The sequence below is a fragment of the Aethalodelphis obliquidens genome, unplaced genomic scaffold (genome assembly GCF_003676395.1).
Source record: "Aethalodelphis obliquidens isolate GAN/ISIS:26980383/991018 unplaced genomic scaffold, ASM367639v1 scaffold45, whole genome shotgun sequence".
NCBI lineage: Eukaryota > Metazoa > Chordata > Mammalia > Artiodactyla > Delphinidae > Aethalodelphis > Aethalodelphis obliquidens.
Window position 1 is genome coordinate 9,887,465 of NW_020837989.1, and position 18,839 is coordinate 9,906,303.

An 18,839-nucleotide genomic window follows, 5' to 3' on the forward strand; every position below is an offset into this window, starting at 1 on the left:
ATGCATTTTTTCTTTGACTCTTCCAAAGACAAATGGCTGATAGAACTACCGTGGTATTTTGCCTGTTGCCAGTTCAGTGAACTTCCTGGGCATGGAAGTAGTGATCTCCATGACTGGAACAACATACAAGGAGCAATCTGGGAGTTAAAGACCAGATCATTGAGTTTGGCAAGTTGCACCTCTCTCTGGAGATAAGAAGAAAGTTAGTACTCTAGGCAGAATCTGGGCTCAGGAAAGCATGAGCAGAGAGTCCCATGAGAAGATCGGACCCTGATAAATGGGGATGAGATGGTCTCTACCAGTAGGTAGGAAATGATGGAGCAGGAAATATTTGGAACTTGACATTCTTGGTATCAGAGAAACAGTTAAATGGTTCAGCCCAGAAGTAACACATGTCAGTTCTGTTCATGACTCGGAGGCCAAGTCACTCGGCCCCACTTAACCACAAGGAGGTCAGGAAGTGCATGTGCCCAAAAGGGGGAACTGGACATACCTAGCAAACAGCAGTAATGACTTCCACTTGTCAAAATGCAAACTCCAGATTCCTCCCTAACAGGCTCTAATTCAGGAGATCCTTGGAATCTGCATTTTAAGTAGGTCTCCTGAGGTGAGTCTGATGCAGGGGAGAAGGGCGGAATTTTTGGACCACAATTTAAAGAACACTGACTTAGAGCATCACCTCAGTATAGGTAGGTGATCAAGAGGATGGGGACAAGTTTGAGATACTGTTCTTAGAGCTCAGATATAGGGCCAACCCTGGGTCACCTCAGGTTGTTATCAGAGAGGACTGCATACATCTAGACACTGAGGCCCAGAGAGCTGGACAGAAGCTCTTAAAATGCCCAGGCATGAGGGTAGTGTTGGATCCGTGTCTGAGACTGAGAAGACCCTCAGGTATATGTTGAGCTTCTCAGATATTGGGAGAGGAAGAGGGATATGGGACCAATGCCTGGTTCTCATATGTATGATCTAAAGTTTATATTTATAATAGTAGAAACTCTTTGACCAATATAACATTTTATTGTACCATTGCTTTTTTCTTTCCTCTGTTCTTTTCCCACTTCTCTCTCCTTCTCCTTCCCTTCCTCTACTACCCACTCACCCCATTTCCCCCCATTATTTTCTCTTCCTTCCTTATTTTTATTCTCTACCTCCCCCTCTAATTTTCCTCTTTCCCAATATCTCCTCTGCTTATTGCCCTTCTCCTTCATCCTTCTCCCCTCTTCTCTCTCATCAATTATGCTCCCTCCTTCTCCCTCTCATCCATCCTTTCCCTTGGCACCCCCCTATCCCCTCTCCAGGTATTATGCCATCTGCTGCCAGCCTTTGGTCTATAGGAACAAGATGACCCCTCTGCACATCGCATTAATGCTGGGAGGCTGCTGGGTCATCCCCTTGTTTATCTCTTTTCTCCCTATAATGCAAGGCTGGAATAACGTTGGCATAATTGATTTGGTAAGTACTCGTGCAGACCCCACTGGTTTACTGTCTGACTAACTTTGTTTGCTTGGGATTCTAAATAAACAATGTCAGGTTAGGTGGATATTCTAAGAAAGATCCTGATAGCGGTCTGAGTAACAACAATAACAAACAAAAAAAGCAGGCTAACATTTTCAAAAGCTTACTGCATGCCAGAAAGTACACTATGTACATATAATCCTTACAGCATCCCTTTGGGAAAATTACAATACTTTTCCCCCATTTCACAGATGAGAAAACTCAGGGTCAAAAAGTGAAGTAACATGCCCAGTGTCACACAGCTATTGAATAGCAAAACAGGTGTTCAAAGCTTAGCAGACATACTCCAGAGCCTGAGGGAAGTGATGTGCCCCAAGAGGCCTTCATCTCATTTCATGCTGAGATCCTATGAGGCTTACAGTGACCCACAGAAAACCTGTCAAGGAGGTGGGGGCTTCTGGAGAATGTTTGGGCCAGAAGTCAAGAGAACTGGACCCTGAGCTCAGCTCCGTCCCTGACCCACTTCCTGAAAGTCTGTGATGAGAAAATTCATGGGTCCTCAGTGGGAACAGTGTCTTCCAGTGGTGCAGGAGAACAACACGTGGCACAGGTGCCAGGCTTCTGCCAAGCCCTGTCTAGATGCTCATGAAGAGTTTCCAGCTCTGACATACTATGTTTTTAATATCAAACTTGTAATGAAGATCGAAAGCTATGGTCTGGATCCATTAGCAGGTATGTATATTCCCTAAGGAAGTTGTCAGGCAATCACTTTAAAATGGATCCCAGGACCGTGTTGTGGTAGGGAGGGGAATGGGGAGGAGAGATTGAGAGTGAGCTCTGGCCCAAGAGGACCAGTCAGAGTAGGAGCTGCCCCTTCCTCTCTCCATCCCATTCCTAGCCCCTAATCTTGCCTTATTCTTTGTCCAGGAAAGGATATCCAAACCAAGGCTGGGCCAGGATTTGCATGTGGTATGTCAGAACGAGAGTTCCTTGGGCTTCTGAAAGAAATGCTGGGCACAGAGGAGTGGAGAAGTGAAAGGGGATCCGTACAAGGGAGACTGTATTGATATTTTCTTAAATCCTGTCCCTCTTCTTTCAAACTTTCATTTTTATCATTCTTGGGGGAAATGAGATTCAAATTTCCAATAACCAGTAGAATAATAATTATAATGGCCAACAAATGTTGAACACTTACTGTGTGCCTAGCCCCGTGTTAATTTAATCATTATTATCTCGCTCAGGCCTCACAATAATAGTATATGTAAATCCTGTCATTGTCCTCAGGAAACTGAGGGTCAGAGAGGTTAAGTCACATTGTTAGGGAGTGGTGGTGACTATATCTAAGCCCAGACTTACTGGACTCCAGAGTCTGTGTTCTTATGTTTGTGCTAAACTTAATCCCTAACGGAGAAGCCTTTGGAAGCATAATCTTCTGTGCATTAAAACTTGTAACAAGGGTACAGCACTCTTACCTTCTAACGTAGAACTTTCAAGGAGAATAACCTAGGGAATTTTGTTCATTTGTGAGAGTGAGATAGAAGCATCCCCTGTTTACTTCATGTAACTGAATGGGGCATCTGCTTACTGTTAACGTGCCTAGTATTTGCTCCATGGTATTATGATTGCATTTCATATCTTTTTACTCATTTGCACATTGAATCTGCCTAGAGGGAAACTAGCATAACCCAGATGTTCATAACACATGTACAGTTGATCCTTGTTATTCATGGTAATTAGGGTCTATAAAGTTGCTGCAAATACTGAATTAGCAAATCATGAATCTTTGTTCCTAGGTGAAATATAGAGTTAGATTCCTGTGACTTAAGGCAAGTAATACTTAGATAAAAAGAGATTTTGTAATGATTAAAAATGTCAGTTCAATAGGAGGATATACTATAACCTTACAATATATCAATACTATAGGACAAGATACTAAATGTATACACAGTGAATGAAATAGTGTGTTATGTATCAAAATATATATGATACATATCTCTGTTCATGTGTATCTTCACACTGCATGCATGCTGACCTCCGGAAGGGAAGAGTCATTGGGTTACACAGCTCTCTTCAGCCAAGGACTATTTCTAGAGAAGGCTGGTAACTAAGAGCTGTCAGCAGGCAGAGTTTATAGGTGGAAAAAAAAGTCTCAATTCTTAAGAGGGATCTAGTATATCACAGTATCCAATACAAATGAGGTTTATGCCAGGAATTTAACACAATCAATGTAATTCACTGTATGAATAAAAGAAAGAAGGGAAAACCCACATGATCATCTCATTACTGCCAAAAATGCATTGACAAAATTCAATATACAATCATAATTTTTTTTATGATGATGAATGTGTAAGTATACACAGAAATTTTATTCTTTTTTTTTAACATCTTTATTGGCGTATAATTGCTTTACAATGGTGTGTTAGTCTCTGCTTTATACCAAAGTGAATCAGCTATACATATACATATATCCCCATATCTCCTCCCTCTTGCATCTCCCTCCCACCCTCCCTATCCCACCCCTCTAGGTGGTCACAAAGCACTGAGCTGATCTCTCTGTGCTATGCAGCTGCTTCCCACTAGCTATCTATTTTACATTTGGTAGTATATATAAGTTCATCAAACTAAGAATAGAAGGGAACTTTCTCAAATAGAGTGCATTGACAAAAAACTTACAGCAAGTGTCATACTTAATAGTAAAATATTGAAAGCTCCTCTCCTGAAACCAGGACTGTAACAATGGTGTCCACTATTACCCCTTTTATTCAGTATTGTACTGTTGATCTTATCAAGTTCAATATGCAAGGAAAATGGTATTAAGACTGGAAAGGAAGAAGTGAAATTGTCATTATTTGCAGATCACATGAGTATTCATGGAAAAAATTCAGAAGAATCTAAAGATGAAATATTAGTTACTAATTTAACAAAGTTCCTGGATACATAGCCAATATACAAAAAATTTTCACTGAGTTCTGTGTTTTAGCAACAGACAATTATGAATAAGAATTTTAATGTAGTACTGTTTGCAATGGAATAAAAATAGAAATACTTAGGATTAATCTAATAAAAGATGTGTAAGATATTTACACAAAAATGTAAAATATTACTGAAATTCTAGAAGACTTAGGTAAAGGGAAAGAATTATCATGTTTGTGAATTGGAAGACTTAACATTGAAAAACTGTTACTTTTCCTCAGTCATTCTATTCTAACTCCAATCAAAATTCTAAAAGATTTTTATGGAAATTGATAAGCTGATTCTAAATTTTATATGGGAAATACTGAGATAAAAGAATACCCAAAGCAGCCAAAAGTATATTCCTTTTCTGCTATCATGGTTCTATGTGCTGTAGGCTTACTAGAAGAAAAAGAAAAGCTTTGCTGATAAACCTTCTTTTTTATTTCCTTTCCCTTCACGTTTTTCTTTTATTCATCCTTCCCTTTCCTTCACTATTCTTCTCTCCTTCTTTCTACCTTCCAAACCCTCCTTTTCTCTTCTTTTTTATCCTTTTCCTTTTCTTACAATTTTTCTCATTCCCCTCCTGCTTCTTCCTGTTCACTTTTTCCTTCCCTTTCTCCCTTCCTTCCTCATTTCCCCTCTCTCTCTAACTCTCAGATAGAAAAAAGGAAGTTCAACAAGAACGCTAACTCTACGTACTGCATCTTCATGGTCAACAAGCCCTATGCCATCACCTGCTCTGTGGTGGCATTCTACATCCCGTTTCTCCTCATGGTGCTGGCCTATTATCGCATCTATGTCACAGCTAAGGGGCATGCCCACCAGATCCAGATGTTACAACGGGCAGGAGCCCCCTCAGAGGGCAGGCCCCAGCCAGCAGACCAACATAGCACTCATCGCATGAGGACAGAGACCAAAGCAGCCAAGACCCTGTGCATCATCATGGGTTGCTTCTGCCTCTGCTGGGCTCCATTCTTTGTCACCAATATTGTGGATCCATTCGTAGACTACACTGTCCCTGGGCAGGTGTGGACCGCTTTCCTCTGGCTTGGCTACATCAATTCTGGGTTGAACCCCTTTCTCTACGCCTTCTTGAATAAGTCTTTTAGACATGCCTTCCTCATCATCCTCTGCTGTGACAATGAACGCTACCGAAGACCTTCCGTTCTGGGCCAGACTGTCCCCTGTTCAACCACAACCATTAATGGATCCACACATGTGCTAAGGTGAGTACTTCAGGGCTTGTTAGACTTTGCTTATTTGCAGGACTCAGAAGAGGTAACTTTCCAGTTTTCTGTTTCCAGATAGATTATTTTTGAAAACTTGTGCAGTACTTTCAAAGGTTAAAAAAAAAAATTCTACCATCCGTTAATGGAATAGAGTAAGGGCTCAGGGTAAGGGCTCAGGCACTGGGGGTGAATGACCTACATTCAAATCCAGCCTCCATAGTTCTTTGATTTGGGGAAGTCATTTAACCATTCTGAACCTTAAATTCATTAAAAAAAAAATGAAAATCATAATCACGATTTCTACATCACAGGCTTTTTTGAGGGTCAAATTAGCTAATATATGTAGAGCACATAGTACAGAGTCTGACACATAGTAAGAACTTAGTAAATATTATCTACTCCTACTTATAGGTAGTATTTTAGGATAGTGATTAAAAGCATGGTAAAATAGTCTTTATTTTGACTCTCAGTGCCACTGCTAATCATTTGTATAATCCCTTTTGATTTTTATTTTCTTCAACTGTAAAAAATGGTAATAATAATGATACCCATCTTATAGGGCTTTTATGACAGGGATAATGTATTCATATAGAGCCTGATACATAGTAAGTGCTCATAATACTACTAATGTGAATAGTAGCATATAACCTGATACCCTAAGATGACCATAAAATAACATGATAAACTAGACTAAAATAAATAGAATGATAAATATGCAATAGTAATGTTATGTGATACATGATATTTTGGAAGTATGGACAATGTAGAGTGGAGATATGAGTAGGAAAGAAGCTGGCTTGGTTAAGGGAATCAGGGAAAACGTCACAGAACAGCATTTTATAAGAATTTGAGACTTGGAGGAGATGTCAAGGAAGGCATTCCAGACAGAGAACAGCATGAGGAAGGAAATGGAATATGAAGGAGTGTGGAAATGTCAGGTGGTTTACCCAAGGTCACGTAGGTTGACAGAGGTGGGAGTAACTTTGAAGTTCAGTGACTAGGCATGATGCCTCTTTCCAAACTGAGAATTTTCTTGCTACCCTGGCTTAGAGTTGTTCTCAGCTCTGTAAAGCTATGTGTGATAAATACATTCATCCTGTAGCAAAGATGAATTGGCAACGACAGTTTTTTCCTTTGCCCTGAGATGCACAGGAATTTCCAAAGAGCAGTTCCTTCTTTGAGAAAAGCATTTAATTTCTCTGATGATGACAATATTTAGCTGTTCTGGCAGCTGAAAACTGGGGACTTTTCATCTGCATGTGTAAGAAAAGAAGAAAAAAATAGGAATTGCTATGAAATATCAATGCTTTGCCTCAGAGACTGCTCAGAAGCATGAATTCAATTTTCTGCTACCAGTGTGGGCAGCCTTGTAGCTAAAGCCTAGTATGATGTTGAGATTCCAGCTGGTGGAAAGGCCTCAAAGGATACTCCTATAGGCTGTCATTCTTTCTTAATTATTGTGCCTTCGTCAGTGTCATAGAAAGGATCCAACAGTAGAGTGTATGTACAAGAACTTCTGTGCGGGTGCCAGCGAGTTTTTAGCTATTTAAGCTTAGCAGTTGCCCGAGTACAGGCTGCCGACTACTTACAGAGTATGCTCCAGCAGTGCATTTACTAAGTCAGTTGTTTAGAACTGGTACCTTTTCCCGTAGAAACAGTCATAGAAAGAATTTAGGGTTTCTAGGGCATCCCAAGAAACCTATTTTACTAATACTATATTATTTTATCCCTGCTGCTTTTGGAAATCTGCAGCATGATTGTTAAGCAGAGATGGCAGTTTAGAGATGGCTTATGTGTATATTTCACACTTTATTCCTTACATTTATTTCTTCCTGAGGTCATGAGAAGTACAGAAAGTTGGTCTGAGGTGTTTTTCTGTGGGGGTGAGGAATCTTATAAGAGTGGGGGTGGCCTATACATAGAAAACTATTTGAAACTTGAATCCACTAGAGTGTAAGCCTTGCAAGGACAGGAATCCTGCCTGTTTTATTTCCTGCTACATAACAAATAACCCCATATGTTTCTTCATGGGTAAATTAACAAACCATAAAATTAATTCTCCAGATCAACTGTTTTAACTTAACACAATCTAAGGAAAATGTGTGTTTTTCTTAAAAGTCCCACAAATAGGACATCAACAAATTCACATGAGTTCATGAAATATAAAACCAAAACAATGAAAAGTAAAATCAGCTTTTATCCTGCTAATCCTACCCCTAGCCTCAGAGACAAGAATTACCACTAGTCTGCTAATCTTTTCAGTGCATTTACAAACATTCATAAAAACATACAAATTCATAGATTTTTTCCCTTCATTTTACATAAATAGAGCCTTCTGTGTGTATTTTTCTGCACCTTGCTTTTTATCCATTAACAATATATTTCAGAGATCATTCCACATCAGAACATATAAATCTAACTCATTCTATTTAACTGTTCCATAATCTTCTGTACTAAAAATACATATTAAATTTTATTTAATTATTTCCCATTAGTAGATATGTAGGTGTCTCCAATCTTTTGCTGTTACAAACTGTACTATTTTTAATGCCCTGGAACACATTTCTTTGTACATATGCCATTATTTCTCTCAGATAACTACCAAAAGTGAAATTGCACTGTTGACATGTATGTGCATTTAAAAATGTTATGCTTACCATGAAATTGACCTCCCAGAGCACCATAGTGCTTTGCATTTTCATCAGCAGGGTGTGAGAGTATCTGCTACTCCTTCCCCTCACCAACACTGGATACTAAGCATCTTTTATGAATATACTAATTTAAAATATGCTCTTTCGTTTAATTTGCATTTCCCAGATGACTTGATAGATTGAACCTCTTTTAAATTAGTTATTGACTGCACCTTCATATGTTTGGTACTTCATCTGACAACTTTGTTCTGTTTTTCTGATTAATTTCTGGATGCTCTTTATTATATTCCAAATATTAATCCTTTGTTATATAATTTTCAAATACATCCTCCCATCTTCTGCTTGGTTTTGAACTTTGTTTAACTTTTGTCTTATAGAAGTTTCAGATTTTGAAAAAACTATTCTTATTTGACCTCTTACAGTTGACTCACTTCCTTCTTGAAAAATTTTCCACATTAATTTTCCTAAACACCATACTTGTCTGGTTTTCCTCCTAACTCACTAGCAACTCTTTCTTAGAATCCTTAACAGGTTCTTCCTTCTCTGTCTGGCCTCTCAATGTTGGAGTTCTTCAGGGCTTGCTTCCTGATACTCTCCTCAAACTACATTCTCACTTGGTGTGATTTGACCATCCATAGCTTTAAATACAATTGTCATGCTGTCAACCCTCTCTTTAATTAATATCTCCAGGTCATAGCTGCCCTCTAAACTCCAGACCACAAGATCCAATTTGCTTCCTTGACAACCCCAGTTATGTGCTTCTTTGGAATATCAAATTTCATGCATCCAAAACAGAATCCTCCTATATCTCGTACCCCAACTGCAAATTTCCTGAGTCTTCCCTATCTCCATAAGTAGAGCTATCATCTACCGTGTTACTAAATCCAGACACTTTTTTTTGTAGTTCTGATAGGAAACTAACATGTTATAAGGCAGACTTAAAGATTTTAGAAAGGAGAACCAATCAGCCGGTATTGGAAATATGGAGTTAAATTGAAATAAATGTAAAGTTCAACCATAGGAGCAAAATATAAATCACAGAAATGTAAGATGATGCCTGAACAAGTTTATAGCTGCATATATAAAATTTGGAACTTGATAAGTGTGCCTTCAATTTCCTCATCCAAGGCATCTGTTGACAAAGTACTGGGCAGGCCACCAGAGACCTCCTTCCATATTAATGATAATGATTGTGATTCCTAACATAATTCCAGAAAAGACTGTGCCAGTTACTGTATTTAAGAACTCTGAATGCATCATTGCATTTAATTTTTACAACACTCAAAGAATTTGATATTATAATTATCGTCATTTTAAAGATGAGAAAACCAAGGTTTAGAGAGGGTAAGTAACTGGCCCAAACTCACACAAGTAGTAAATGATGAAGCTGGAATTCAGACGTAGGTCTTTCTGATTCCAGAGTTCAGTTTTGTCCAGCCCACTTAGAGTTAGGAATAGGGTTACCACTTCTCATGTTTATCTTGACTCTTTGGATAAATTTGGTGAAATATTTATCAAAAGGTCAACTCTACCGTCCTGCTTATATTTCTCTATCTTGTCTGCAAGCCGTGAAGATTAGTAACTTGTTCAAATCCAGGCATTTTTCAGTCTCTTTTCTAAAAAGGAACTAAGGTTAGATCAGGTGGCCCTGTTCTTAGTAATCTCAGATTGAGTCCTGTCCCTGGGTACATGTTGACTATTCAAAGAAATAATCAATTTAATACAAGCTCACCTCAGGGTAGGGACTAAACTCTACTATAGAAATCACCCTTTTCACATTTTTTCAATTGGATCATTTGTTCTTTTCTTCTACTTCTGAATGGCAGTGGCCTGTTTACAGTACTCTTTTTCATGGCATTTGTGCTGCTTTTGATTATAGAGTTCCTTATTTGACTCCTATAAGGCCAATTATTCCTTGAGGGTAGAAACTATGGCTTTCTTTTCTCCATGTACCATATAGCCCCTCACACAGTATCTGCAAAATAGTATATAGTCAAATGATCAGTACATTTTTACTGATGAAATATCTTCATGATTATCTTCAGGTTTATGAAGGATTCACATGCTCAAAATTGAAAATTATCTGTTTTTTCTTTTTTTAATCTTCCCTGAGGCTCTAAAAAGTATAGAGGACTTAGTCTACAACCCAAGACTCACATTGAGGAAAGCCAGTTCATGGCAGCACTATGAGACTATGAACTTTTTTCTCTTAAAATCTTTTTGAGAGAATGGAATTGTACTTTTCCAGGTTGAATTAAAAATGAGCTAGTCTGGCCTCAGTGGTTTAGAATAGTAAGTTTCCCATGCTTGGCCCTGTCCTCATAGCCCTTTGACTTACATGACATTTTATTATTAAACAAGCAGTTGGGTAGCCAGTGAAATAAAATATGCTTTTGCAAGACATTTTTAGAGGACTCTGATCACTCAGATTGTACTAATTACACACAGTAGCAGAGATGTCTGCAGTTGTGTTTGGTTGTTTTCTGTTGGATAATTGTCTTCTTTGGGAATATCCAGCCCACAATCAAAATAGAAGTGAAGATAACACTTGGTTGGCTGATGAAATAGTTTGTCCTATAGATATGTACATTACATAGTCTTTTTTTAAAATTAATTTTTGGCTGCGTTGGGTCTGTTGCTATGCGTGGGCTTTCTCTAGTTGCGGCAAGCTGGGACCATTCTTCATTGCGGTGCACAGGCTTCTCATTGTGGTGGCCTCTCTTGTTGCGGAGCGTGGGCTTTAGGCGCACGGGCTTCAGTAGTTGTGGCACGCGGGCTCAGTAGTTGTGGCTTGTGGCCTCTAGAGTGGAGGCTCAGTAGTTGCAACGCATGGGCTTAGTTGCTCCACGGCATGTGGGATCTTCCTGGACCAGGGCTCAAACCCATGTCCCCTGCGTTGGCAGGCGGATTCTTAACCACTGTGCCACCAGGGAAGTCCCGGGTACATAGTCTTTTTAAAAAATAGCTTCCAAACATGAATTAGTGTCATAAAAATGTTTCTTGGGGCTATTTTAATTTGTATGCACACATATATAAGAAAGAGGCATAATGCCAGCATGTGAGCAATGGATTCTAACAGGTTCATCCTGTGTATGAACTGATTCTTAGTGAATTTGGAGCCAGCGTCTCTCTCCTTGTCACATCTTTAACCTGATTCTGTAACTGTGTTTTCCCCATCTGCCAACATCTCTCCTAGTCTCATAGAAGTTACTTTTGCCACTCTAGGAAACTCACATCAAACATAACAGCAGAGAAAGGAAGAAATATCCTAATGAGAAAACATTGGCTGCTTTCCTACTCAAGTCAGGAATAAGACAAGAATGCCTTGTCATCTCTGCTGTTCAACATTGTGTGTACAAAATCCAAATGACAGAAGGAAGAAACATGATAATTTTATCTGATGTTAACCAGTAAAATATGGGAGAATATTCCTTTGGAAGCCTGGCCTCAGCTCAGTCATTCTTCAAGCCAAGTGATACTCCCTACTTGGGAGGCATAGCGTGAACATATAGACTGTGACTACACAGAGTCACGTGGGTGACAGGTGATAGGAATAAGCCATATTGATTTGATTTGAGGTTAAATAGGGATTTGATTCTGGAATTCTTTGTTCACTGGATAAACGCCAAGGATTTTGCCAGTCTTGTTCACTGCTGTATCCTCTGAGCCTAGTAAAGTACCTGGAACATCATGAGACTTGACAAGGGAATGAAGGAATGCTTCTGTTCCTTCTCCCCTGGCCTAGCTTCTCTTCTATTTAGCTGTCTCTATGCTGATTAGCTCTGATTAGCTGTCCATGGCAGAGTAGGGACTCAGGGTGCTGACAGTAACTTTAGACAGAGATTTTTCTGTACGTGAAATCCACTGAGGATTCCAGCTTTGGCTTCTTGGGTAAATAATTCCTATCCTGCCTATGTCACTACCTCACTGTGAAAATCAAACAAGATAATAGATGTGCAATTGCTTTCCTAACTGCAAAGCTCTGTCCTCATGGGAGAGATAAGTATGTTGTAAGAGCAGACTATTTATAAGTTAGGTAACACAAGCAGAGTTTACATGCAAAGTTTAGCTTTGTAGATGGGTTTCTCTATTCATGCCAGGCTTCAGCATCTTCCCTGGTTCTCCAAGTATAGATCTTGCTCAAACTTAGGTCACTCACCTGATTCCTAAGAAGGCTGAACATTTCTTCAAGCACTTCCCAAAGAAATTCTTACATATCTAACTTGGCTCTTGGCTGTCATCCTCTGTTCTCCACCCTCAATCCCCCGATGAAAAGGTTTTCCATTGACCTGGAGGTCTCTAGACCTGCCCTGTCCAATAGGGTAACCACTAGCCACATTCGAAGAGCTCAGTGGTTACATATTGTAAGTGGCTACTCGATTAGACAGTACAGATGTAGACTATTTCATTTATCGTAAAAAGTTCCAGTGGACAAAACAGCTCTAAAGCTGTTCTAAAGGTTCTAAAGCAATTTGAACCTTCTCTCTCGAAGGAAACAATGTATATTTTCCCTCATACTTATTAACTCCTGTTATCCACCAGAGCTTAATAATAAATAAACTGATTCTAGTGGATGGGCTATATTAAGTCTTTGACATTTCCATGCATAAGATTAGTATATTCAGATTTATATGTGGAATCAATAAAGAAAAATATGAAGATAGGGAAAAAGTGAAAGTAAGAAAGAGGCAAAGAGAATGAGGTTCCCCCAAAAAACAGTAGAAGGAAAAAAAATTCTTTCAGGTCATTATTGCCTCTTGTTATCAGAATTTATAATTGTATTCATGTCTTGTTTACTTCTTTATTATCTATCTCCCAGTTAGACTGTCAGTCCCTGAGGGCAGATAACATCCATTTTATTCCCAAAAGTTCCCCCAGGGTGTAGCACATTGCTCAGTTAATACATTTGCTGAATGAATGAATGGATGCCCTTATCAGACCCTATCTAGACCCTATTGTTCACATGGACAGTGTATACTGAAATAAATTTTCACCACTTAAAAATTTTTTTTTGTTAATTCCTTAACTGGAATAGTTTTTTGTTTGTTTTGTTTTTCCACTATGTAGACACTTGCCAACTTTCTAATTCACCCCATCAGAATTCCCCATTTAAATAAAGGTTTTCACATAGTAGATTGGAAGATTACCCATGGATGAGGAAATAATTTAGGTTTGATTTACTTTGGATCCTTAGAGGTTTCTGCTTAGAGGTTTTTGGCCTTTGCCTTGAACTTTGGAGGCTACAATTGGATTCAACATTTGCCTCATTGTTTTGAGCCAAAGCAGACTTAATCTGGGTAAACCAAGGCTGGGTGAGCATGACCTTGCCTTCTCTCCCCCAGTCTCCCCCAGGGATGGCTGCATAATTCGCAGCCCCAATGCAAAATGAAAATGGGGGGCCCCTGGTTCAAAGGGCAGGAACACATTTCTGTTAAAAGTATTAAAATGGAAATCCTTTTTCCTTCCTCCTCAGTCTTTCTCTCAACTTGTCATGTGTATTTTATTTGCTATTTACCTTTTCTCTAGTAGAAAAACAAAATGCAGTTTTAAAGTATTAGCAGAAAATTTACCGTCTGTCTTTATATTGTGCACTGACAGTTTTAAATGCAAAAATAAGAGCATTTAACCTGTGTGTGGAGTCACCAAAATTATACAGATTACACAAATTGTATTTTGTAGTTCAGACATGCTTATGTATTTTATTTTTACCAGACAGTGCACAAAACTAACGCAACTGTTTTTATTTCACTTCTTGATACACACACATTCTACTAACATTCTCCCTTCAGCTTACTGGGGAGTAAAGAAGGAGTGAAGAGAAAAGAACCATGATTTGCTCTATCATATCCTTTCTTTCTATGTCAGTATTTTCAACATAAGTGCTTGGCTAATAGAGGAAGGCAATGCATGTGGAAAAGACTTGGTAGGGTTCCTTGATGGTTCCTTTTTCTTAGAAAATCACTGCCTCCTTTCTGCATCTGGCAAGTTCTGGTTCAAATGGAAAACATGGGCTCTCAGGGCCACCAGCCATCTGCTTACTCAGTCATAGATGTGTTGATAGGAAACATGAGTGCAGAATTGTAGTGGACCCACGATCTGTGGGAATTCAGCAAGACTCAGCAAATACAAGGTAAGCATGTTACAGAAGCTGCTGACAGAAAGACGATGGGAGAAAGGAAGATGCTTTATATACATTATGTATTCACGTTGTGTTTGCTTTGAGTCTTAGTAACTATGTATGGTTGGTCTACCAGAATTCTGTGCTCACAGGGCATCACTAACGTGAGAGGCAGCAAGGAACTATGGTGTACACACATACTGCACGTGTCATCTCTGCTCACATGCATGCTTCATTGTCCCTCAGAGATCACAAGTTCAAAGATAAAGTTATTGAGAATTCCAAGATGAGGACAAGCAGAACATTACACCAAGCTCTGGGTTCCTGTGTGACTGCTTTGGTCACACAGCCATGAAGCTGGCCCTGTCCTCAGTCCTTCCCCAATCCCAACCTGAAGGAGCTCTCACAAAACATTGTTCTTGTTGAGATCACATCGGGAAAACAGTGAGAATAACATCAGAAGAGCTCCACTTGCTTCATCAAATACTCAGGGTTAGAAAAGTTAGTGCTGTTTGCAGAGTGTACTTGCAAAAGTTCGGTAATCAAGTGGCTTAAGCTGCCCTCCAGGATGCCTACTGCTGGACTAAAGTGCTGAGGCCTAAAACATCATCCTTTCCACTGTCTCTGACTCAGAGGAAGGTGAACTTTGGTAAGTAAACAAAGGGGCATTGGACCCAATGTAGCATAATGGCTATAGGGGCTGGAGTCTGTCACATCTGGATGTCAGTCCTGTCTGAGATCTGTCATTTACTATCTATATAATCTTTAGCATGTGACCAGACATCTCTAGGCCTCTGTTTCCTCACCTGTAAAATGGGAATAATATTAGAACCCATCTCCTAGGGCTTTTGTTAAGGTTAAATATGATAACGTATGTGCAGAGCTGAGCCCAGCTTCTGTTACACAGAAAGTGCTCCATGCACGGAAGCTGCTGTAACTGTTGTTATTATAATTGTAGATATAACATTGTTCATATCTTGGTTAAAACAAACAACTTCTCCAGTTATTTTCTCAGCCTCCTGATAAGCATCTCTTAAGAAATGAGTCAATAGAAATCTCTGTGTTCTAAACACTGCTCCTTAAACAAGGAACGCAGAGCTCCCTCTGTTAGAAGAAAAGCCAGAAATGAATGAAATTAAATTAATTACACTGTTTATAAATAATTGTTTAAACATGAGACAAGACCTGTTTCCTGGGTACATCATGCCCTGTGCTGAACAGTTGGGACTCTTATTTTGAATATGCCTTCTGGCTTTTAAATTACCTGTAGGCATTTCTTTGATCCGACATAAAACATGCTAACTTGTCTAACAAGTTGGTTACAGTCTGTGTGTATTTGTTTTCCCCCTTTGGCTCTGCAGGTGCTCTTGTTGCTAGGTTGTTAGGGTTCCATGTACCAGCCCTCTGAGATTGGTGCCCACTGTGCATGTCATACTTCAGGGCAAACCCCAAACCACACCCAGCTGCAGTGGTGCTCAAGGTGGTTTATCAGAGGTCAAGAATAGAGGCAGTGTGATGTGGGGCTCTGACCCTTGACCCTGGCTGCACACTAGAGTCACCTGGGAGCTCCTGGGTTCCACATGTAGAAATTCCATTTTAATTGGTCTGGTTGGGGACCAGAAATGCGTATGTTTTAGGAGCTCTAACGTATAGCAGGATTGAGAACCATCAGTGTTCTCAATGGACACTGGAAAGAGCAGGAAGCCTGTCTTCTAATTCCTTACTGATTGCTGTCATTTCTCTCAGCACCAATAAAATGAGAAAGTTCACATAGATAATACTTCAAGTTTAGGTCTAGCTCCATGTCTTAAACTATTGAGATAGTCTGGATTTAAACTGGTAGTTCTCAACTGGGGACAGTTTTGTTTACCAGGGGACATTTAACAATGCCTGAAGGCATTTTTGGTTTTCACAACTGGTGGATGCTTCTGGCATCCAGTGGACGGAGACCAGAGATGCTACTAAACATTCAAGAATGCATGGGACACCCCTCCCCAGAGAATTCTCTGGTCCCAAATTTCAAAATAAATCTGTGGTTGAAAAACCTTGCTTTAAACCAGTCCTCTGGGATTTGTAACAAAGAACCTCCTTACCTCTGCCAGGGGACAGCAGGAGGAGAGGTCTTTGATCAATGCCAGGAGTTGTGTGTGCTTTTATCTGCCTACTACAGTGCAGCCCCTGCATCCCTTGGCTCCTCTTAATCCACATCCACACCCAAGACAAGACAAGGGGGAAAAAACCCTGTAAAAGGCAATTATTTCTGAGAGGAAGGGCCCTGAATGTCCGTGGTTAGAGTGCCAGTAGTAACCTTGCAGATAAACCCTTTCTCCGAGGCAGGCTCTGTGAACTTGTTCCCTTACAGCATGCACTTGCCAGAGACACAGTCCTCCCAATTTAGTCGGAGCAGCTGTTCAGGAAGGAATTGCCTCCAAAGCACACTTAAGAGACCTACTAGGAAACCATATCCCTGTGTAAATGTGTGCTTAGTCCACACTGTAATGATACCTGACTCTGGCCCATAGAAGTGGTAAAGCTGCTTCTTACTCTGGGTGTCGACAAACTAGAGTGTCTCCAGGAGAGGAAAAACATCATGATTTTCTTTGCAGAATTCATGAAGGAATGGGGCATGATGAGTTTAGGGCTCAAAGAAGATTCAGGTCATGAGCGTTGTTTTTAATATCTCTGAAGGCTGTTTTGGGAAAGAGGGATCTGATTTGTTCTGCGTGGTCTCAAGGGAAAGAGGTAGGTACAAAGGATTGAAGTTTTAAGAATGCATGTTTCAGCACAAAATGGAACGGATCCTCTTACTAAGTGTTGATGGACCATCAGTCACTGGAAGCATTGACTGATCATTTGTCAGCATGGCCAAGGAAGGGGTGGGAGGTCAAAGGAGATATTGTCAGACCCTTTCTTTGTGATTGTGTGAGTTACAGAACCACGCAAGTCCTCCCACAGTGCAGTTAAACATGAGAGAGCACAACCTACTTTAGCCAGTGTAGCACTTTGGTTGAAGCTGGAGACCTTCTGGAAAGGTTACCAGTGGGAAGAGATGTGCCAGAGGTGATATTGTCAATTGCAGGGACCATTTTCTTTTCCTTTATGATTCTTCTAGCAATCTGGCTAGTAGGAAATTTAGACACATCTAAGGAAGGAATCCATTCCTGGGTTCTGTAGATGCCTGCTTAGTGGTTAAGCAGTTGATTTTATTCCTGAGATCCTGTTTGAGAAAAATGTTGTCATATCCACCTATCCAGATAAATTTCTGTTCTTTGAGGCTTTAATATGAATGGAATTGCTGTTTAAAGATTTGTAAGGAGAAGGACTGAGATTAAAGAAATATCCCCTCAACCTGGTTTTCATGTTCTTCCTTTTTCACATGGGGACAGTTAAGACCTGGACTTCTCTGGTCTGAAGGTAGTTAAGGCAGGGTCCCAACCTAGAGGAAATCAGAGTACTGATAAAGAAGTTTAGTGTTATGGCTAAAAGCATAGGACTTGGCATTTGATGAACCTCAGTCTGAATTCAGGTCCTGCCACTTTGAACCTGCATGATCCTGGGCAGGTTACTTGACCTCTTGCTGCCTCGGTTTCTTCCTGTGCAAAAGTGGAAGTAAAGATGGTTCTTGCCTCATAACACTGTTACGAGGCTGGTGTGAGATACTATACATATAGAGCTTGGGATAAGTAACTTATTGATATATTGTGATCTCCTTATCATAATCATCATCTTAGTAGGCAAAAAAGCAGGAACACTAGGTTGGGAAGACAAGGCTTCTTTTTCTGGAACACTGGTGCATTGTCAGAACTGGGTCTGAGGGGAAATGGTTTGGGGTCAAAATCATCATAATATCCTCCTTATGAGGTACAGGATAGTTCCTGAGCAATAAGTTCAGAAGCAGAAGGAAAATTACTTCAACTGCAAGGATAGGGGAACTGTGGGGAAGGGAGTGAGGCAGAAAGTTCTAGCTTCTGTGCTCCAAGAAATGCTGTGAAATCATCTCCAACCCTTGAGCAAGGAAACCTGGTGGATGGCTTCTGGTTGTATAAACAAATATCTGAGTGTGCTCTGGGTTATATTCAACCAAAGAGCCAAGAACCTGCTTTTTACCAAGTGATTTCTGAATTATTTTCTCATTCTCATTTTTTACAAGATTCTTGGAAACATTTCACAGTTAGAATTGTCCTTGGAGAGCTTTTTGTTCTCTAAGAAATGGGTGAATCTATATTTTGATAAACCTGACAAACAAATATATTTGGTGCCTACTCATGTTCCTTTTATTCTTTTCAAACTTTTATTTCCTTTGCTGGCTTGTATAATGGAATTTTTCTTCTATTTGTGAATTTTCATTGCCTGCTTAGAGTTTCTGACTTTGGCAAAAGGAGTGTGTGTGTGTGTGTGTGTGTGTGTGTGTGTGTGTGTGTGTGTGTG

The 18,839-nt window shown here is 39.8% G+C and overlaps 1 protein-coding gene across 2 annotated transcripts in view; it reads left to right on the forward strand.

Annotated features, from left to right (window-relative positions):
* HTR4 (5-hydroxytryptamine receptor 4) overlaps positions 1-18,839 on the forward strand; it is a 155,460-nt gene that overhangs the window by 127,443 nt on the left and 9,178 nt on the right. The window contains exons 5-7 of one of the 2 annotated variants that reach the window (XM_027081665.1): positions 1,302-1,455; positions 2,386-2,427; positions 5,071-5,639. In XM_027081665.1, coding sequence (XP_026937466.1) covers positions 1,302-1,455; positions 2,386-2,427; positions 5,071-5,639 — 765 coding nt within the window. The remainder of the gene's footprint in view (positions 1-1,301; positions 1,456-2,385; positions 2,428-5,070; positions 5,640-18,839) is intronic. The other variant, XM_027081666.1, reaches the window with a different exon arrangement.